The sequence below is a fragment of the Leptopilina heterotoma genome, unplaced genomic scaffold (assembly GCF_015476425.1).
Source record: "Leptopilina heterotoma isolate Lh14 unplaced genomic scaffold, ASM1547642v1 Lhet_36, whole genome shotgun sequence".
Classification (NCBI taxonomy): domain Eukaryota; kingdom Metazoa; phylum Arthropoda; class Insecta; order Hymenoptera; family Figitidae; genus Leptopilina; species Leptopilina heterotoma.
Window position 1 is genome coordinate 138,586 of NW_025111040.1, and position 23,866 is coordinate 162,451.

The following is a 23,866-nucleotide window of genomic DNA, read 5'->3' on the forward strand; positions in this document are numbered from 1 at the left end:
TCTTCCGGTATTTGTTCTGCTTTGTTGATACGAGAGGTGTTAAATTCGCAAAAATTTCGTTTCCGAAAAAAGTGTATCTACAAGTGGCAGTGAATAAAAATTTTATTCGGTTTTTTATTATTCTACGTTATTTGTATAATTAATTTGTTGTGTATAGTGTCGGGTTAGTGAGTGTTACAAAAATAATCTGGACGATAAATTTTTGTGTGTGAATTCTGTGTTGTAAAGTGATGAAGAACAGAAGAACAAAAAAGACTTCCGTCAGTGTGATTAATATTTTCTTTCTGCTCTTGATGACGGAAATTAAGTGTTTGTGCCAGAGGAGCTTCAGATTTGCAAAGGATAAGAAATTCGCCACTAAAGCAGCTGAACCATAATAAGGATTATAAGGATCAACAAGCAGTAAGAGGTTATGTTTATATTGATTGCTCCTTCGTATGATCTGCAATCGGTGAGTCTTTTTTTACTTCTAGAAAAATATTATTTCTTCGATTTCTTCCCACTTGTGACAGTTTGTCATCCCGTAGCCCTCTATTGACAAACCACAAAATTTCGTTCGCAATCGCGAGGCATTTCTCCATTTGTGCAAAATACAATTTAAATTGTAATTACAATTATTATTACAATTATATTAAATTGTATATAATTTTATAATTATTAAAATTTATAAAATAATAAATAGTACGATTAATAAATTCCTATATAATTTAACATTGATAACTGAAGTTCTCTGCAAATACTTAATTTAGTTAAATTATTATTAGATAATTTTAGTTAAATAATTTTTTTTTATTAATTAAAATCGTGAATTTAACTTTTGTAGATTTTGTTAAAAAAAAGACAGTACAAAGTTTCTTTTTTCTTATACAATTTATTTCAACTGAAATGAGTTTTATCTATAAAGTAAAAATAATGTTTACAGTAATATATTTAAATTTATAAACTGGAAAATAATAAATAGTACAATTATTAATACATTTCTAAATAATTTAACATTGAGAACTAAAGTTCTATGCAAGTATTTAATTTAATTAAATAATTATTAGATAATTTTAGTTAAATACTTTTTTTAATTAACTAAAGTCGTGAATTTAACTTTTGTATAGATTTTGTTAAAAAGAAGACGGTATACAAAGTTTCTTTTTTCTTATACAATTTATTTCAACTGAAATCAGTTTTATCTATAAAGTAAAAATAATGTTTACAATAATATATTTAAATTTATAAACTAGGAATTTTTAAAGAAGGAATAAATAATAACTTTCAGTTCTACATTTAAATAGAAGGAATTGTTTTGCAACGTGTGACAATTTTTTTTAAACGTATTCAGTCTTGAGAAACTTAGATAAAAAAAACGCATTTTTAAAGTACAAAACTTGTGACTATTCAGCTTTAGCACATGTCACTTCTATCTAATATTTTATTCAATTCTTCGTCGTCGATTACTGAAAGTGAAAAAAAACCACAATATTATTAAGAGTCTGTGGGAAAAATATAAATTAAAATTTTAATGAAAAAAATGAAATAATAGAAAATTGAAATAAAAAAAAATTAATTTTGGTAATTTTGAATAAATAGATAAAATTTGTATTTACTATATTTTTTTTAAATATATTAAAAAATGTCAGGATAACGGTAGTGATATACGTACTATTTTCTGATATCATGAGATTGTCGCTCGACTCCAAAAGTTCCTTTAATTTCATTAATGATTCTTTATTGTTTAATTGTAGTCCAATATTATCGGAAATAACCATTCTCTCTAATTTGCGTTTTGCCTCTCCGCGTTTTATTATTGCTTCATCAATTGTTCCCCTAGTACATAATTTATAAATAACGACAGGTTTAGTTTGTCCAATTCGATGGCAACGTGACATTGCTTGTATATCCGCTTGTGGATTCTGAAATTTTTAATTTGCAATTTCATTATGAAATTAAATTTATAACATTCTTTATAATAATTAATTTGAAAAAATGCAAAAAAATAACTTATTTAAGAATGAAAAAAGTAGCTATCGAAAAATTAAATTTGACGACTAAAAAAAATCATTTTAGTTGATTTACAAAAATTTGATTCAGTATTTTCTCAGATTTCCATAAAACATATTTCATTTTTTTCTCATCTTGGTTGGTAATAACTTTAATTTTTCTAAAATTCAATTACTTTACAAATTTTTAATTAGAATTCTTCAAAAATACGATTATATCTAAAAAGAATTTTTACATGTAAAAAACTAAAATTCAATCACTTTTTACGAAAATAATAAATTAATCATTTTTTTAAATAAATATTTAAATACTATTACAGTTTTAGAACAATTAAAGCTTTCAACGACTTCAATTATTTAAAAATCTTTTTAATAATATTGAATTCTTGAAACAAATTATATTGAAATTATTTTTTAAACAATTAAATTCCTATGAAGAATTTTATTAGTTGTGAAAATAATTGAATTTTTTGTGAAAATTTTATTATTTATAAATAATTGAATTTTTGAAAAGAATTTTGATTAAATGCTTTTTAAATAATTGAATTCTTTTGGGAAATTTTATTTAAATAGTAGAAAATAAAAATAATTAAATTTGTGCTAAGAATTGCATTTTTTGTAAAAAAAGAATTGAATTCTTTCGAAGAATTTTCACAAAATTTTGAAGAATAATTGCATTTTTTAAAGTATTTAAAACTGCATTAAGAAAGATTGAAATCCTACAAAGAATTTAATTATTTATGAAAATAATTGAATTCTTTCAACGAATTTTATAGAATTTTTTTTTAAATAATTGAATTATTTTTAGAAATTTAATTTAAATAATAGAAATTAAAAATAATTGAATTTGTATGAAGAATTTTATTAGTTGTGAAAATAATTGACTGTCTGCAAAGAATTTTATAACATTTTTTTTAATTAATTGAATTTATGTATGAATTTATATAAAATATTCATGCAAATAATAATTCGATGTGTTGAAAATTTAAAGTAAATTATAATTCAAAATTAATTTTTTGTACTAAATATTAATTCAAAACAAAAAAGTTCGTAAGACTGATAAGTGAAATGATTTTTATTGAATAATTAGGCATTTTCTTTAAAAAGGTAAATTTTTAGATTTACTTTAAATTTATTTACTGTATATTTATAGTTTTATTTTAATTAAAGAATACTTACCCAATCGCAATCGTAAATTATGACAGTATCAGCAGCCGTTAGATTAAGACCAACACCACCTGCTCTCGTACTGAGCAAAAACAAAAATACATTTGGATCTTGATTAAATCTTTTAATCGAAACTGTTCTGTCATCGACTTTACAGCCACCGTCCAGTCGAACGTAAAGATAATTTTCTCTTAGGGTTAAATAATCCTCGATAGTGTCCAAAATTGTTGTCATTGTTGAAAAAAGGAGAACCTTGTGTCCTCTCTCCTTGAGTTTTTCCAATAATTTATCGAGGAGGGAAAGTTTTCCTGACACTTTAATAATGCTATCATCTGGTTTTGATCTTACAGTGTAATCAATGGGATAGTAGACCAAGTAAGGATGATTAACAATCTGCTTGTAAATTGTGGCTGAAAAATAAAATTATTTAAAAACTTTACTAAACTAGTTTTTAGAACTCTTTTTAAAATTGAGCAATCTTTTATCAAAATTTTAAATCGAAATATTCTTTTTTTAGATAAAATAGAAAATTTACCTCTATTGCCAAATTTCATTCTAACCAAATATTCTGCGTTATTTTCGGTTATCGCTGTATAGTCTTTCCACTCTTTCAATAAACTTTGATTCAATATATAATTATTTCCGAAATTAGTGACATCATTATTCTCAGAAACGCCACTTACTTTTAAATCATTTGTTTTTAAAGTATCAGCTAATTCTCTTTCATTGTAACTGTTTAAAAAAGTGCATCGACGTTTTGGTCGTACACCATCGAATACTTTAGGAGCATACTCTTGATTTGCTTCAATTGTTCTTTGAATATCACGAGTTAAGACGGCTTTGTAAAGATCACGCTGTAATTCACTGATTGGAGCGTAAACTATAATTTCCTTTTTCTGTGGAATATTTAAATTCACTTCAGTTTTAATTCTTCGTAACATGAATGGTTTCAATATTTCACGAAGTGAACCGACAATATTTTTTTCCTCCTCTTGCTTTAAAAATTTTGCCGTTCCATCCTTAGTCTCTAATTCTTTAACGTCAAACCATGATTCAAAGACGTCCAAATCGTCAAATAAATCGGGTTGAAGGAAATTTAACAGTGACCATAATTCTGATAAATTATTTTGTAATGGTGTGCCTGTGAGTATGGTGCGATTTAACGATTTGATTTTTTTTAGTGTTCTGTAAAAGAAATTTTTTTTTATTTTATAACAGGGTTAGTTTTATTTAATTTTTTAATATATCTTTAATTAATTATTAAAAATCGTGGATTTATAGAAGAATTTTAGTAAAAAAAAAACACTAAGAAAAACTGAATTCAATTATTTTCGTAAATAATAAAATTTTTTACAGATATTCAATTATTCTCATGAGTAATAAAACTCATCATAGAATTTCAATTATTTTGAATACAATTTTAACCGAATTCCTCGAAAAATGTAATTATTCTTGCAATTTTTATTAAAATTCGTCGAAAAAATTTAAAATAATATCAAAAAGTAGCATTAAGACTGAAAAAAGTAATAAAAAAAATGCAACGAATTTTATTAATTATGAAAATAATTAAATTCTTGTAACGAATTTTATTAAATTTTTTTTAAATAATTGAATTCCTGGGAAAAATTTTATAATTTGTAAAAATAATTGAATTCTTTTTTCATTTTATAAAAATTTAAAAGAATAATTCAAATATTTTGATTAACTTAATTAAAATTGGATTAAAATAAATAGAATTTTTGCGATGAATTTAATTATTATAAACAAATTTTGGCAAAAATTTAGAATATAAATAGTTTTTTACAAAGAATTTTATTCAAATATTTAAATAATTGATTTCTTTCGAAAAAATTTCTTGAAAATTGTATTTTACACAATTGAATTACTTTGAATATTTTATTTTATTCATGATATTTAGTAGAATTTTCGCTTTGAATTTTATTAAATTTTTGAAAATAAATAAATTATTTAAAAAAATTTTGTAGAAAATTTCGAAAATAATTTAAAGATTTTATGCTGCCTTTATACCATTGTTGCTTAATATACTATTGTATATCTATAGAAATATAAATAAAATAATAGATATTAAAAATATTTTAATTTAATTATTTGTCAAAATAATTGAATTCTCGCAAAATATTTTCGAAAATATTTTGAAATAATTGAATTATGTCAATGAATTTTATACAAATTTTTCTAATTGTTTTAGTGGATGAGTGTGAAGCTTGCAATTATTTAAAAATTTGTTGATAAAATTCTTTATGAGAATTCAATTTTGAGAGACATTCATTTATTCAATAATTTTTTCATTTTTTTGTATTTAAATAATTGAATTCTCGTAGAATTTTCTAATAAAAATTGTTTTAAAAATGAATTTCAGTTAAAATTTTAGATAATAATTGAATATTAAAAGCATTATAGCGTGAATTTTTAGAAATAATTGTATTTTGAAAAAGTTTAATTGAATTTTTTAAAAATTATTTCAAGTTTTTATTTTCTAAATATTTAATTGAAGAATTTCTGAATAATCGAAATTTCATAAAATTGATTGGTAAAGAAATGGATTTGAAAATTCTTTATGAACTTTTGCAAAAATGATTAAAAATAATTGATAATTGTTCATTTATTTCTTTCGAAGAATTTTAATAAAATTTTTTAAATTATGTAATTATGTTTTTCGAAGAATTTACTTTAAATTGTATTAAAAAAAATTGAAATCCTGTGAATAATTTTATTATTTATTAGGAAAATAATTGAAATCCTGTGAAGAATATTATTATTTATTAAAAAAATTGAATTCTTGCAAGAATTTTATTATTTATGAAAATAATTGAATTTTATTATTTGTGAAATGTAATTGAATTTTTACAAAAAAAAACATTTGAAAATAATTACATTTTTCGAGGAATTCATTTAAAATTGTATTAAAAATAATTAAAATCCTATGAAAAATTTTATTATTGATGATAATAATTGAATTCTTACAACGAATTTTATTACATTTTTTAAAATAATTGAATTGATGTGAAAAATGGTATTACTTATAAAAATAATTGAAATCTTGCAAAGGATTTTATTAAAATTTTTTGTAAATAATTTAATTCTTTTTGAATAATTTTATAATTGAAGAAATTCGTAAATAAATTTTATAGAACATTTTTTTGAGTATCTCAGGGAAAAAATAAAAAAAAATAATTTTGTCTAGAAATCAGAGAAAAACAAAATTAATTTTTTGTGGCAACCTTGTAAAAATTAATTTTAGAAAACAAAAAAAAAAAAATGCTGAAGTTAAAAGAAAGTACTTACTCGACGAGTAGACATTCGTGATTTTTTATTCTTTGTCCTTCATCAACGATAATGTACCTCCAACTGTAGGTGGATAAAAATTTTCTTTCCATGTGGGGCATTTCGAATGATGTTATAACAACGGGTTTTGTTTTACAGGAACCAATTTTATGCTCTTTTCTTATGTCTTTATACAATTGACTTCTTTTTTCTTGATCACCGTAAAATAGAACGACTGGTATTTCGGGAGCAAATCTTTCAAATTCCATTATCCAATTTGGTACCGTTGATAAGGGAACAACAATAAGATATGGACCCGGTTGATTAACTTCAACAAGATGGCAAATTAAAGCGATAATTTGAATTGTTTTTCCCAATCCCATTTCGTCGGCTAAAATTCCGTTTAGACCTTTTTTATTGAGATGTATTAACCATTTAAGACCATCTTTTTGATAATCGTGCAAGTTGCCAATAAAATATTCTGGATGAACGAATTTCTTTTTATCTTCCACAACTTCCATTTTATCTTCATCTTCATCATCAGATTCCAATAGAGCCTCAGCGATTTCTTCTGAACTCAAATTGGCATTATTCTTCTTTTTCTTCTTTATCTGAAATTTTTTTTTTTATTTTATTAGAAGATGCAAGTTGAAATTTTTTAAAAAATAAATCATTATATTCAACGTGTCTCCGTGAATAATATTAAATTTTTTTAAATTAATTGAATTCTTTGGAGATTTTTTATTTTCTGAAGAATTGTATTGAAAATAATTAAACTCTTGAGAAGAAATTGATCATTATATGTACATATATAAATTATATTCAAATATTATATTTAAGAAATATTTAGATTGATAAATAAATAAAATATTCTTACTTTGTTGTTAACAATTTCCCTGAGGACTTTTTTGTTTTCGGTCATTTTCCTCTTTTTTGAGGGTGATAAACTTTCATCGTTTTCCTGAGAATCATTGAGCTTACCACGACGACTTCTTCTTTTTCTTGTATTTGTGGAAGTTGTTGATTTTTTTTCCGGCGATTCATTATATTTGTCCATGATAATATTGGAAAAAAATTTACTTTGATTTACAAGATGCATTAAACTTTTGTAGCGTTTTTCTTGTAATTGTTTATCATAAGTGTCAATGCTACGATGCTTTTCTTCTGAATCTAATTGACGTTGTTGCTTTCTCTCATCTACTTCAGCTTGATGCTTAAGCCTTTTCTCTTCCATTTCAGCTTTTTTTTGAAGCTTTTTCTCTTCCATTTCGGCTTGATGTTGAAGCATTTTCTCTTCCCTTTCAGCTTGTAGTTGAAGCCTTTTTTCTTCCCTTTCAGCTTGCTGTTGGAGCTTCATTTGTTCCTTTTCAGCTTTACGTTGAAGTCTTTCTTCTTTTCTCTCGGCTTTAAGCTGAAGCTTCATCAACATTTCAGCTTGCCTAGCCTCTTTATTTGCTAAACCTATAATAATCAATATAGAATTTTTTTAGAAAGAAATATTTTTTTAACATTTGTTAATAATTTGAAGGGTGAATATTATATTAATAGTTAAAAATTATACCAATATAATAGCAGGCTTCGCACTCATCTACTAAAATCCACTATTTACTACTTTTTTATGATTAGCTACTATTTGTGTACTTTTTTTAAATTTCAGCCACTAAAAGATACTATTTCTGATTTTTTTGAGAATTTCCACTACTTTAAATTCACTAATTCTAGAAATCAAAAAACTATTCTAAAAATTATAATCAAATTCTTTAAAACGATTCAATTATTTCCAAAAAATATTCGAAATTCAATTATTTTCAATATCTAGTATTTTCATAAAATTTCGTAAAACAATTCATGTAATTTAAAAAAAAATTGATAAAATTCATTCAAAATTCAACTATTTTCATGAATAATAAAATTTCCACAACAATTCAATTAATTTCATAAATAATAAAATTCTTCAGAGGAATTCAATTATGTTCAATACAATTTTAATTCAATCCTTTGAAATCTTTTAATTATTTTCGAAAATTTCCAAAAATTTTTTCAAAGTAATTTATTTATTTTAAACAATTTAATATAATTCAAAGCGAAAATTCAAATAATATCATAAATATAATAGAATTTTTAAAGTAATTCAATTGTGTGAAATACAATTATCAAGAAAATATTTTTAAAAGAAATGAATTATTTAAATATTTTAATAAAATTGTTCGAAAAAAATCAATTATTTTAAATACAATTTTAATTCAATTATTTTCATAAATAACAAAATGCTTTTTAGGAATTTAATTATTTTCAAAAAAATTTAATAAAATACCACACAGACATTCAATTATTGTCAAAAATTTTAATAGAATTTTTTGTAATATTTAATTATTTTTAAAAACTTTTCGCAATTCAATGATTTTCAATATTTACTATTTTCATAAAATTTTCAAACAGAATTCAGTTATTAAAAAAAATTTTGTAAAAATCTTCGTAAGAATTCAATTCTTTTTATGAATAATAAAAATTTCTCAGGAATTCAATTATCTAAATTAGAATTTGCATAAAATTAGAGGAAATAATTGAATTATTTAAAAAATTTTAATAAAATTCTTTGTCAAGAAGGCAAGAATTAAATTATTTTTATAAATATTTAAATTCTTTCATGAATAATAAAATTTGTTGCAGGAATTTAAACGTTTTAAAAGAAGCCTCAAAATATAACCTAAAAAAGTGAAAAATGAATTTTACTGAACACATGTTTCGAATATTGTAAACTTTTGTAATTTTCAAGGAATTTTGTTTCTTTCTATTTATCGATTATTTTTTAATTATATTGTTTTTACTGTCAAACATTTTTTCTCTATCTCTATATAAATAAAGAAAGCAAGTATAAACCTGTTAATTTGGAATCTGATGATGTCGATGGTTGAGAAAATCCATCATCTCCACTGCTTTCGTCTGGAAGATTTTCCATTTTTGATTATTCTCTTCTTTATGCAAACTAATTTTGTTAATATAACACACAAAATCAAACAAATTTAATAAATATTAAATGATAACAAATGAGAAACCGTTGTACTGTACATAACTACAATGCAATTCACCATGTGCTGTGCATTCTGCATGGCACTTCCCGCCGAAAGATTTGTTGGTAATGTAGTGTACATTTTTATCATTCGTGTTCATTTTTTTTTGGCGCTAAATACAAATTTAAATAATTAAGTGTAATAAAATAATATAATAATTATTAATTAATTAATTAATAATTTATTAAATTATAATAATATAATAATAATAAAATAATTATTTTTACATAATTAAAATAAATATAAACAAAAGAAATATTTAATAATATTATTTTTGGATATAATTGTTTATTACATATTGTTATAATTGTATAGCACATTATATATTTTTGCAATTTTACAATAATGCAAAAGATACTAGGATAATAATATGTAAAGGCAGTTGTACAATAATATTAATATTAAAATAATTAATTTAATTAATTAAATTAATTTTAGTTAACTAAATTAATTTAGATTAATTAATTTTATTACAAACAGTTTATAAAATTGATAAAAGAAAATTATGCAACAATTTTTTTAAATTGAAGATTAATTCCATTGGCTGCAGCAGTAAATGTTGACTTTGGATTTAAGATTGTTTTGTCCTTAATTAATTGATTGACACTATATTCACGTAAAATTGTCGCTAAAACAACTTTCACGTGTAATTGTCCCAATTTTGTCGCTGAAAAGTAAATTATATACAAATTTTGTATTATTATTAATATTAAAATTTGTTATTATATTATTAATAATAATAAAAAATATTAGAAAATGTGTAATTATTAATAACTATTTATTATTTACTTTCATTGTGGTAAAAAATAAATTTAATTACAAAGTATAGATTTTATTAAAAATTAAATAATTGATTTAAAAAAAAAATAATTAAAAAATTAAATTAATTAAATTTAAAATTTGAAATAAGTGATTAAATTTGATTAATATTAATTAATTATTAATTTGTTTATTTATTTAAAAAAATATGAACTTACCAACACATGATCTTGGTCCTATTCCAAATGGAAGATATGCATCGGAAATTTTTGCATCATTATCAAATCGATTTGGATTAAAAGTTAATGGGTCTTCGAAAAATCGTTCATCTTCATGCATTCCATAAAGAGAGACATATACGGGCGTTCCTTTTTCAATAACAACGTCGGTGCCAGGAATCTAAAAAAAAAAAAATTTTTTTAATAGAAATTATATTTTTGAAATTAATTTTTAATTTAATTTTTTGTTTCAAACGAAATTAAAATATTTTTTTTATAAGTACGACAATTTTTTGTTGTTTAATTTTTGAATTAATTTAATTAATTTTAAAATTTAGAAAATAGAAAAGAGAAAATTTTTTAAAAAAATTAAAAATAATATACCTATAAAGAATAATTTAATAGAAAAAACACTTAAAGATGTTAATTTAATTAAATAAGAATAGATATTAATTAGGAATAGATAAATTTTTAATTGATGAAATTATTTTTTATAATTATAAATGAATAAATTTAGAAATTGTTGAATTCAGATTATTATTACCTTGTAATCTTGTCTGGTATAGCGATCAAGAGTCGAAATTGGAGGATGAAGTCTTATACTTTCTGAGATGCATTGATCTAAATATTTCATTTCATTAAAAGCCTCGTAAGTTAATCCATGTTTTTCAATTGCTTTATTAATATCTTCTCGTGCTTCTTTTTGAAATTCGTGATTATTTGCCAATTCCATTAAAGTAAAGGCCGTTGTCGTTGCACTCGATTCAAATCCAGACAAAAACATTCCAGATTGAAAGAGTAAATTTTCCCCATCCATCTCTGAAAAAAATTTTTTAAATATGGTAAAAAATATTTTATTTTTAATTTAATTATTATCACTGATTATTATTATTATAATTATTATTATTAAATAATATTTTTTTTACATATATTATATTTCACAGGAATTCAATTATTTATACAAATTTTTTATAAATTTCTTCTTCTTTTAATTAAAAAGACTAAAAAAATAAATTTTGAATAAATTAAATTATTTTTAAAAGTAATAAAATTCTTTGTAAAAATTCAATTATGTTCAAGAATTTAAAAAAAATTCTCGCCAAAAATTCAATTATTTTTATAAATAATAAAATTCTTCACCGAAATTCAATTATTTTCATATTTTCAAATATTTTCATATTTTCATTTCAATTATTATTTTCAAAAATTTTCCAAAAGAATTCAATTATTTTCAAAAAACTTTACAAAATTCTATGCAAACATTTAATTATTTTCATAAATAATAAAAATTTCACAGGAATTCAATTATTTACAAATTATTTTTTACAAATTTCTTCTTCTTTTAGTTAAAAACACAAAAAAAATGAATTTTGCAGAAGTTTGATTGCAGAAATTCAATTATTTTTATAATTATAATAAAATTCTTTGTAGAAATTCAATTATGTTCAAAAATTTCGTCAAAATTTCGTCAAAAAATCAATTATTTTTGTAAATATTAAAATTCTTATCCAAAATTCAATTATTTTCAAAAATTTTCCAAAAGAATTAAATTATTTAAAAAAAATTTTACAAAATTCTACGCCAATTTTTGATTATTTTTCTTAAATAACAAAAATTTTACAGGGAATTCAATTATTTACAAATTTTTTTTATCAATTTCTTCTTCTTTTAATTAAAAACAGAAATTCAATTATTTTTAAAATTAAAAAAATTCTTTGCAGAAATTCAATTATTTTTGTAAATAATAAAAGTCTTATTCGAAATTCAATTATTTTCAAAAATTTTCCAAAAGAATTCAATTATTAAAAAAAAATTTTACAAAATTCTACTCAAACTTTTGATTATTTTTCTTAAATAATAAAAGTTTACAGGAATTCAATTATTTACAAATTTTTTATAAATTTCTTTTTATTTAATTAAAAACACTATCAAAAAATGAATTTTGAAGAAGTTTAATTGCAGAAATTAAATTATTTTTAAAAGAAATAAAATTCTTCGCAGAAATTCAATTATGTTAACATTTTTTTAAAAATTCAATTATTTTTATAAATACTAAAATTCTTCTCCAAAATTCAATTATTTTCAAAAATTTAAATAAAATTCTTGTCAAAATTTCAATTATTTTTAAAAATTTTCCAAAAGAATTCAATTACTTTTCAAAAAAAATTACAAAATTCTGCGCGCAGACATATTTAAATATTTTCAAAAGTAATAATAAAAATTTCACAGGAATTCAATTATTTACAAACTTCTTCGTCTTTTAGTTAAAAATTTGTAACTAAAAGAAGAAGAAATTTGTAATTAAAAAAAAAATAAGTTTTTAATAAATTAAAAATGATTGCAGAAATTGAATTATTTTCATAAATAATAAAATTCTTTTTAGAAATTATGAATATTTACTTACTGAAATCGGAATTTTGTTCCTCATTTTTAAGTTTTATTAAAGAATCAATGAAATCTCCTCTTTTTTCTTTTGTCTCTTCCCTTGATTTTAATGCATCCCAAAAGACGTGTTTTACAAAATCAGGTTTCACAAATACTCCACCACCATAAAATTCGATTATTTCTGGTATAAAGAAAACTGCTATTAATGCTGTCATTCTTTTTACTCCTTGGAAGAAATCCATGACTGAAATTTTTTTTTAATATTAATTACTTTTTGGTAGTGAATACATAACTTTTTAAATTCAGTTGAGAACTTATTGAAGTATTGATGAGAGCAGTTAAAAAGTATAGTTAAATCTACTAGATTTTTTTTTTTTTTTTTTTGTGTTTTATTAAAGGAAATAAATTTTACAACTTACATGCGTGGGAAAATTCTGCATTTAACCCACGAAATGAATCAGTCTTTGTACCAAATGCAATGGATGCTGTTAAATCAGTGCAATGCTTTAGACTCATATTTTGTGCATCGGCATTTCGAATTCCATTCTCATCGGCTCTTTGATTTTCCAAATAGTGCATTAATGGCTCACCAGTTTCCATCATTAATGGTAGCATTTGTTTTATTTTACCTCGCGTCAATGTTGGTGTTATTTTTGATCTCACATATTTCCATGTGGGATTTTTTAAGCCAAAAAGATTTTTCATACCAGTACTGTCCTTTTGTTTAATACCAGCAAAATGACGATCGGAAAAATTTTCAAAATCAGTGACAAACATTTGTTTAATAATTTCAGGATCGCGTATTAATACACATGGCTTGTGAAAAATGTAAAATCCTAAAATTGATGCATCTAGTTTTGCTGCTTTATGCAATTGTCCAAGAAACCATCCCGGTGCTTTACGAAATAGTAGGGCTTCTTTGAAATTACCAAAAATAACGTCAGTTGGTAGTGATGTGACTCCACGTCTTTTCCAATAGGATAATTTAAATTTTGCATATAATCGAAATAGAATGACAATTGATATTAAGAAGGGAACAATTCCCGAGAGGAATGCCATTATTTCTTATTTGTTAAAACGCAAAAATAACAGTAGATTTTTTAACGAACAGGAAAGGGGTTTTTATACCACAGATTGTAAGCTGTATACATTACCGATAAGAAATATTAAAATTTTTGTTTCTTTTTTTAATGCTAAAACATAATTTTCTCTTTTCTGCTGCATATAAAATCTTTTGATTACAATGCTATTAAATGATATAAAGAATAATTTGTAAAATTAGCCAAAATTTGGGAAATAATTTATACAGAAATTCTTTTACAAAAAAATCATTAAGAGAAGCTGTTATAAAGCACCTACATCTTTGAGTTTCATGGCATCAAAAAAATAAAATAAATCATTAACTCTCGAGAAAAGTTTCCATAAAAACTATGGTAACCATTTTTATAACAACGGTTGCTATGACGTAATGTAACGGCCCCAAGAGGGCCGTTAGGAATTACAACCAGACATTCTAGTTTCGGCCCTTGGCAACAAAAACCTAAAAACTTTTTATTGTCAGCTCCTTTAGTGAAAATTGAAAAACGAATAGAATAAAAAAAAAATGCAATATATTGTTCGAAATAAGTTTATTTTTTTGATTTTTCCATAAACAAAAAAAGAAGAAAAATTTAAAAAGCGAAAACATTTTCCAATACTGATGCGCAGTTTAAATTATTGTATCAACAGTTTGTCAAAATATACTACACTAAGTAAATTTTCCTTATTTTAGCTTAGACAGGAAAAAATGTTGTTCTTAAAATAGCAGTAAGAACATTTACTTATTGTTAATTCTTTATAAACAATATTTTGTAAATATTTGTGTCTAGAGTTTAATTTTCAGATATTTTTATTTTATAGATAAAATAGATTTAAAGTAAGCTGATAAATTTGTTAATACAAATATTAAAATGATCGTAAAGAAAATGATAAAATCTGTTAATTCCTGAATTTGCGTGACTAATATGATAAGAAAGGTTAAAAATAATATTATGATAAAAATCCCAAATTTAACATTTTAATAGTCTTTAATTTGGAAATCTATTTCTGTATTTCGAAATATTAATAAAAAATTTGAAAAATTTCACAAGTTGTGAATGTAAAGATATTAGTTCAATAAATATAAGTTATGAATTTGATTTGAAATTTAAGATTAAATTCATAATTGTAGCAAATTTTGAATTTTCGTACTGATAAATTTTTTTGCCCTATTTTTTAAATCTATTCCCAAAAACTCAAAAAAACAATATCAAGGCCAGAATCTTTTTTCAAAATATAAATTTTTTCTGAATCAAAAATTAATTCTGAATAATTTCTAAGTACCTTCAGAAAAAGCTCTTCTCTTTTTAAAAAAGCACTAATTTTAAAATAGAAACCCAAAAATTCAAAAAACATTTTTAAGTACCGATCTGTTTCGGATAAAGGACATTTTTAAAAAAAGCCCTAATTTTAAAATCGACTCCCAAAATCCAAAAAAATAATGTCAAGACCAGAATCGTTTTTTTAGGTACAAAATAATTTAATCTGATATACCGCCTCGTTTTGGAAAAAAGCCTTTTTAAAAATGAAGAAAATTAAAAACTAATTTTAAATACTAAGGTTAGAAATAATATTGTCATTGTTGGGTGAAAAAAAGAATTGTTGAAAAAAAATTGTTATTTTTCATTATTATTTATAACTTTATAATTATTCAATTTATTTAAATATTTAATATTTCGATGTCATTGAAAGTGACTGGCAAGAACCGAAATTCTAATAATTGAATCAAAAGATGAAAATTCACGATTATATTGTTAAATTTTTAAAGGAAATTTTTAATAAATACAGCCAGTAAATCTTTTTTTTTTATTTTATTCTAAAATTTTATTTCTATTTATTTCTATTTATAATTTCTAATAATTTATTTCTAACAGAGTAAAGTTTTTTGACGATAACAATTTATATACATACATAAAATTTATATTTTATAAAAATTAAAAAATGATATATTATAATTTCTAATTTTAAAAATATTTATAATTCCCTTCTAATTTTGATTACTCCCTTAATATATACAATTCTTACTTTTCTAATATAAATAGTTATTAATTCTATAGTTTAAATCTGAAATAGTAGTTTTTCTACTAATAAAGAGTGAGGATTCGTTTACTATAATTGTATTTGTAACTGTTTAGTTTTTAGTTGTAATCTACTAATTATTTTTTTATAAAAAAAAGAGAAAAAGAAAAGAAAATAACTAATTCATTGGAAGTCGTATTTTTTACTATTTCACATTAGTCAGGTGATTTATTATTACCAGAATTAGTAGTTTTTTGATAGATTTTTAGTATAGCCATGATTGGTCGATGAAGGATTTATTCATTGATTAACTTTTAATCGGAGTTGGTGAAACTGGCCCTAAAAATTAGTTGAAAAGTACTATTTCAGATTTAGAGAGTATAGATAAGTCTTAACATTGTCATTCTTATCAATAAATAATCAGAGAGTTCGTTAACATTGTAAAATTAATTAAATCAATATAGTGAGAAAATAAATATTAAATTCATTCAGTTACTCGAAAGTGAAACAACAATTATATTAGAAGGGAAATAAGAATATACTAAAAACAATACAAATTAAAAATAACTAGCATGACGGGACTTCTTTAAATTGAAGATTGATGCCATCAGCAGCAGCAGTGAATGTTGATCGGCTGTCCAGACATATATTATCCTTATTCAATTCTTTGATTTCGTATTTTCTTAAAATCATTGCTATCACAACCTTTGCATGTAGCTGACCAGTTTTCATACCTAAAACAAATTGAAATTGTTTAGTTTAACTTACTGGCATTGTTTAACTTAATAGAATCAAATTGCAACGAATACCAAAAATGTGAATCAAAACAAAAATCGATCCAAATTTTTGACATTCATTTCATTCACTTTAGTATCAATTTTTCATACTTTCGAAAAAACTGGAAGAAACGTTTATACGGAAAGATATTAATTAAATGTTATCAAAAAAAAAAATCGCGAATACTTTTTTTGTAATCAAGTTAATTCCGACTTTTAGGAAACTTTCGGATGCTGTACAGCATCGAAAGTTTCCTAAAAGTCGGAATTAACTTGAATGTAACATTCTTCCTCTGGGCCCAGAACCATGTTCTAAATACGTTTCATGTTCGCCATATAAAGTTCCAAAACATTTTAAGAGATTGTTCAAATAATGTTCTGGAACATTATTTAGTGGACATGAAACTTTCTAAAAAGGTTTTAAAAACCTTTTTGGAACGAACATGGTTTTATGTCCAGAGAGGATTTTACCATATAGATTTGAAGAGTATTTTAAGCTATAGTAAAAGTTTTATTTAGTAAGAGTACCTACTTTTACTATTAAAGAAAAGCTTAAAATTAAAGTATAGATCAATCAGAAATGACAACTTACCAACACACATTCGAGGTCCAATACCAAATGGAATGTAGGCGTCAGAAATATTCACTGAATCATTAAATCGTTCAGGATTGTAGACTTCAGGATCCTTAAAGTATTTTGGATCTTGTTGTAAACCAAAAAGCGAAACGTAAACTGCAGTTCCTCTCTCAATGACAATATCGGTGCCGGGAATCTAGAAACAAGGTTCGTTTTTAATTTTTAAATTGGCCCAGAGATAATAGTGAAAGTTTCCTGTAAGTTTGTAAACTTTGCCATCTTTGGACTTTTGAATTCAAGGTTAATTGAATTACTTCAAGGTTCATTAGTCTTGCGACTGTAAAGATTTTGTTGGTTGCAGTCGAGACTTTATTTGCAAACATTTAAAGCATTACTTCGAGTTCTGAGTGTTGCAACTATGAAGATTTTGTTGGTTGCAGTCGAGACTTTATTTGCAAACATTTAAAGCATTAGTTCGAGTTCTGAGTGTTGTAACTATATGAATAAGTTTTTGATGATTGCAGTCGAGAGACTTTATTTGCAAACATTAAAAAGCAGTGGACTTTTAAAGCATTACTTCAAGGTCGATGCGAGTTTTGTAGTCTGCGGTCAAGTTAATTTTAACTTTCAGGAAACTTTTGATGATGTGTTGGGTAACAGTATAAAGTGCTTCTAAATAGTAAATTTTCCATTAAGAAATAGTTTTCTCTTAAGGATAATTTGTACCATTTCTGATTTACTAAATAGTGTTCTAGCCCGCACAGCATCTAAACTTGCAGCAACATTGAAAACATTGCCTGAATATTGTGAAACTTGCAGCAATATTGTCAATGTTTTCTGTAAGTTTAGATGCTGTTGGGGAGTATAGGCGAAAGTAAGGCAAAAAAGCATAACTATATATGGTACCTTGTAGTCTTCTTTGGTGTATCGGTCAAGGGTCGAAACTGGAGGATAAAGACGAATGCCTTCTGCAATACACTTGTCGAGATATTTCATGTTATTAAAAGCCTCAAAAGTCAGTCCATGCTTATCTATTGCTGCATTAACGTCTTCCCTCGCTTTCTGCTGAAATTCGGGTTGTTTCGCTAATTCCAGTATGGTAAATGCTGTGGCAGTTGAGCTGGTCTCAAATCCAGCGAGAAATGTCCCAGTTTGGTTAAAGAGATTATCTCCTTCGAATTCTAGAGAGAAATTTAGAAATTCATTTAGAAATTAAGAATCATTTAGAAGTTTTGATAATTTTTGCATTAATATTTTTAGAGGGTCCTACACAAAAAAAAAAAAAAACGGTAATCTAATTTTAAGTAGGCGCTTCTTAAAATTAGATTATCGTTTTTTCTGTGTACTTTTAGATGGTGTAGCTATAAATACTTACTATAAACAGGATTTTGAGGATCATTCCTTAATTTAATTACAGCATCAAGAAAGTCGTCCTTCTTAATTCCCGAATTTTCCCTGTCCTCCATTGCCTTGAAGAAAACCTTCTTCATAAAACTCGAGTCGAATAGCATAACTTTACCAAATAATTCAATTAATTCTGGCATGAAGAAAACGGTGACTAATGCTACCATTCTTTTCAAACTGTGGAAAAAGTCGTCCACTAAAAATGACAAAAGGAATAAATTAACAAACGATAAGTTGACAATTAAGGGGCTGATAGTAAAAAATAGTTTTCAAAAACAATTGGAGAAAGCGGGGGGTTTATTTTTCTTATTTGTAAAAACGCTATTAATACTATATGGGTCATTTTCCCAAAATTGCAAATAAGTTATTTATTATCGTATTTATATAATTTGAACTTTGAAATCGCTTAAAAATCTTTCAATATTTAATAGTTTTATTATTAATATTTAATCATTTTTTTATTAATATTAAATAGTTTTATTATTAATATTTAATAGTTTTATTATTAATATTTAATATTGTTATCGTTAATTGTAAAAATTTTCAAAAAACAATAACTAAAAAAAACTTAACTTAACTTTTAAAAAAAAGAAAATTTTTTTTATGTTTTTTTAATGGAAAAATGAATAATTAATCTTGTTACAAATTTTTTAAAAAACTAACAGCTCTTAAGTTATTAACAATCGAAAAAGAACTAATTTTTTTAACCAATGACCTTAACTTTTTCTTTGCTTTAATATAAAATAAACATAAAAAATGAGACTTTACTTTATTATTTAAATACAAAAATAAATAATTTATTGAATAATTGAATATTTCTTATAATTGAATTTTTACAAAGAAGTTTTTCAACATTTTTAAAAACAATTGAATTATTTCGAAGAATTTTAATAAATTTTTTTTAAGAATAATTGCATCTTTTTAAGGAATTTGTTTAAAACTGTATTAAAAATAGTTGAAATCGTGTGATAATTTTTATTATTTGTGAAAAAAAATTAAATACCATAGAAGAATTTCATTGTTAATGAGAATAATTAAATTCTTACAAATTTCCTCGACAAATTAAATAAAAAATTTTGAAAATATAATTGAATTTCAGCGAAGAATTGCATTGAAATTTTTTTAATATAATTGAATTCTTTTAAATAATTGATTTTTTCGAAAAAATTTAATGAAAATTAATTTAAAATAACTAAATTCCTGTAAAAATTGTATTATTTATGAAAATAATTGAATTTCGAGAAATTTTTGAAAATAATTGAATCGTTTTATTAGTATTGAAATAATTGAACATCTGTGATAAGTTCTATTTTTTTTTGTAAATAATTGAATTCTTGCATCGAATTTTATTAAAATTTTTTTAAATAATTGAATTTTTACGAAGAATTTTATTTAAATTGTTTAAAATAATTGAATTCTTGCGAGGAACTTTATTAAACTTTTTTTTAAGTAATTGAATTCTTGTAAAGAATTTTATATAAAAATCTTTTAAAATAATTGATTTGTTTCGAAAATTGATTTAAAATAACTAAATACATGTAAAAATTTTTATTATTTGTGATAATAATTGAATTTCGAGAAATTTTTGAAAATAATTGAATCATTTTATTATAATATTAGAAATAATTGAAACTAAGCGATGAGTTTTATTATTTTTAAAAATAATTGAATTCTTGCAATTAATTTTATTAAAAAATTTTAAAATAATTAAATTTCTGAGAAAAATTTTTTTAAATAATTAAATTCTTGCGAATTATTTAATTTAATTTTTTTTTTAAATAATTGAATTCTTGATAAGAATTTCATAAAAATCTTTTTAAAAAATTTTGTGAAAATTGTTTTAAAATAATTAAATTCCTGTGAAAATTTTATTATTTATGAAAATAATTGAATAATTGCTTTTTTTCGAAAAAGTGGGTGAAAATTCTTTTAAAATAACTAAATTCCTGTTAAGAATTTTATTATTTATTAAATTAATTGAATAATTGAATTTCCAGAAATTTTTGAAAATAATTGAATCTATTAGAAATAATTGAAATTCTGCGATGAGTTTTATTAATTTTGAAAATAATTGAATTCTTCCAACGAATTTTGTTAAAATTTTTTTAAATAATTAAATTTCTGAGAAGAATTTTATTAAACATTTCATAAATAATTGAATTCTTGAGAAGAACATTATATTATATTTTTTTAAATAATTGCATTCTGGCGAAGAAGTTTATAAAAATCTTTTTGAATAATTGATGTTTTTTAAAAAATTGTGTGAAAATTGTTTTAAAATAATTAAATTCCAGTAAAATTTTTATTATTTTTAAAAATAATTGAATGCTTGCAAAGAATTTTAAAAACTTTGAATAATTGAATTCTTTCGGGGAATTTTTAATTAAAATAGTAGATTATTGAAAATAATTGAATTTCGAAAATGTGAAAATAAAAATTGTATATCGTTTAAAATTTTATTAATTTTATTGTTTTATTTATTTAAATTGATTCAAATAAAAAAATTATTTCATTAAAATTTGTTGAATTGTTTTTAAGAATTTTATTAACATTTTTTAGAATAATTATTATTATTAACAATTCGATAATTATATTATTATTATTAACAATTATTATCGAATGTAAATTTGTGCAAATTTTCAGAGAAAATTGCTATTAGTGTCACAAATCTAAAAATAAAAATTATCCAAATAGTATCAAATCCTAAACTAAGGTAGCGCTAGCACCCATAGTTATGAACAGCCATTTAAATTTTGAATTTAAATATATTTTATAAAGCTAAAACTCGCTCCTTGTTGTCGGCACCCACTGAATTTTTCAAAATTTTATATGTCTGTTTTAAACAAAAAATTTAATTTTCTAAAATTGAATGGGTGCCAGTTTCAGCTTTATAAAATGCTACAAAATTTCTAATTTGCTATAAAATTATTTCTTGTTAGATATAAAACGTTGTATAAAACTTACAAACTTTGGTGAGAGGATGATTAGGATTCTGGAACGAATTTAATGTTGTTCCAAGTGCAACAACAGAAATCAAATCGGTTGTATATTTAAAACTCAAATCTTGAGCGTCGATTCTTTTACCTCCTTCACAATCAGATGCTACACTATCAATATAGTCTATCATATTTTCGCCAACTTCCTTCATCCTTGGCAGCATTAATTTTAGTTTTCCTCTCGATAAAGTTGGAGTGATTCTCGATCTCACATATTTCCAACCAGGATTCTTCAGGGCGAACAAATTTTTCATTCCAATACTGTCGGTTTGTTTGGACCCTCCAAAATGACGATCGGAGAAATTTTCAAAATCGGCAACCATAATTTGTCGGATTAATTTTGGATCTCTCAGAAGAACGCATGGTTTGTGAAAAATGTAGAATCCCAATAATTTCGCATCTTCTGTGGCATCTTTATACAATTTGCCAAGATGCCATCCTGGTGCTGTTCTAAAAAGTACAGCATCCTTGAAATTACCGAATATTGAATCTGTTGGCAGTGATTCGACTCCACGTCGTTTCCAATAATTTAATTTGTATTTCGCGTAAAATCGAAAGAGAAGAGCAACAGCTCCCGCTAGTGCTAATGTTGTAACTATCATAGACATAGCTGAACATAAACTGAATGTTTGAGAATATGACTGCCATTTATATACTATAAAATGTATCAAAAGGTCATTTAAAGATTTTGTGATTTGCTTTTAATTTGTTTACTTAAAGTTTTACAATTGATCTTTAAATAGAGTATTTACTATTGGAAAATATTATACAGAGACATGATTGTACTTCTATATAGCTTTTCTTAAAATATACTTATCACATAATTTATTTGTCAATACAAATATTCAATTATTTAAAAATTTTCTTTAAAAATTCTCCTCAAGAATTCAGTCGCATTTTTAAAAATTTTAATAAAATTCATTGCAAGAATTCAATTGCAATTGAATTTAATTTATTTAAAATTTTAAATAATAAAACTCATCGCAGAATTTCAATTATTTCTAATACTATAATAAAACGCAGCCATTTAGTTTAATAATTACGTTGTAAATTTTCAACAGTACTTGGTACGATTGGGCTTTAAAGCCCGTGTATTTTGAATAAATAAATAAATAAATAAATAAATAAAACGATTTAATTATTTTCAAAAATTTCTCGAAATTCAATTATTTTCAATATTTATAGGTATACTATTTAAATAAAAAGAATTCAATTATTTAGAAGAATTTTAATTGAATATTTCGCGCAAACATTCAATTATTCTCATAAATAATAAATTTTTTACAGGAATTGAATTATTTAAAATACAATTTTAATTAAATATTTAAAAGAATTCAATTTCAAAAAAATTTTAATGCAATTCTTTGCAGAAAATCAATTATTTTCAAAAATTTTCATTAAATTTGTCGAGGGAATTTTTAAGAATATTCAATTTTGATATAATTTGTTTATTAAATTTTAATATTTTAAATACATTTTTAGTTACATTTCCTGAAAGAATTTAATTATTTTAAAATTGTTTTCATATAAAAATTTTTTTCATATAAATAATAAAAATCGTTGCAGAATTTAAATTATTTTTAATACACTTTTAATTATTTTTTAACATTTTCGAAATTCAATTATTTTCATTATCTATTATTTCAATTAAAAAAATTCAATTATTCAAAAAAAAAAGGTTTTTTTCAATTCTTTGCAAGCATTTAATTATTTTCATAAAAAATAAAATTTTCATAGGAATTTAATTATTTTAAAATAATTTTCACAAAATTTTTCGATAAATATCAATTATTTAAAAAGATTTTTATAAAATTCTTCGCAATAATTCGATTGGTTTCATAAATAATAAAAATCATTGCAGAATTTCAATTATTTTTAATATACACTTTTAATTATTTTCTATCATTTTCGAAATTCAATTATTATTTTCAATATCTATTATTTCAATTAAAAAAATTCAATTATTCAAAAAAAGATTTTTTCAATTCTTTGCAAGGATTCAATTATTTTCATGAAGAATAAAATTTTCACAGGAATTTAATTATTTTAAAACAATTTTCACAAACTTTTTCGAAAAAAATCAATTATTTTAAAAGATTTTTATAAAATTCTTCGCAAGAATTCAATAATTATTAAAAAAAAAT

At 22.7% G+C, this 23,866-nt stretch overlaps 2 protein-coding genes across 2 annotated transcripts; both read right to left on the reverse strand.

The window, feature by feature from the left end:
- Positions 1-1,382: 1,382 nt before the first annotated feature.
- LOC122505478 (lymphocyte-specific helicase-like) lies at positions 1,383-9,556 on the reverse strand. The gene is made up of 7 exons (XM_043617131.1): positions 9,321-9,556; positions 7,318-7,901; positions 6,462-7,051; positions 3,691-4,340; positions 3,168-3,565; positions 1,652-1,901; positions 1,383-1,445 (listed from the first exon to the last, which is right to left on the reverse strand). Exons 1-7 carry the CDS (start codon positions 9,397-9,399, stop codon positions 1,393-1,395), a joined length of 2,604 nt encoding a protein of 867 aa, XP_043473066.1. The 5' UTR covers positions 9,400-9,556; the 3' UTR covers positions 1,383-1,392.
- A 223-nt stretch (positions 9,557-9,779) lies between these two features.
- On the reverse strand, positions 9,780-22,362 carry LOC122505458. The gene is made up of 11 exons (XM_043617084.1): positions 21,691-22,362; positions 18,698-18,922; positions 18,229-18,503; positions 17,338-17,518; positions 16,538-16,703; positions 16,061-16,077; positions 13,293-13,937; positions 12,893-13,117; positions 11,033-11,307; positions 10,489-10,669; positions 9,780-10,178 (listed from the first exon to the last, which is right to left on the reverse strand). Exons 1-11 carry the CDS (start codon positions 22,328-22,330, stop codon positions 10,015-10,017), a joined length of 2,994 nt encoding a protein of 997 aa, XP_043473019.1. The 5' UTR covers positions 22,331-22,362; the 3' UTR covers positions 9,780-10,014.
- Positions 22,363-23,866: the final 1,504 nt, after the last annotated feature.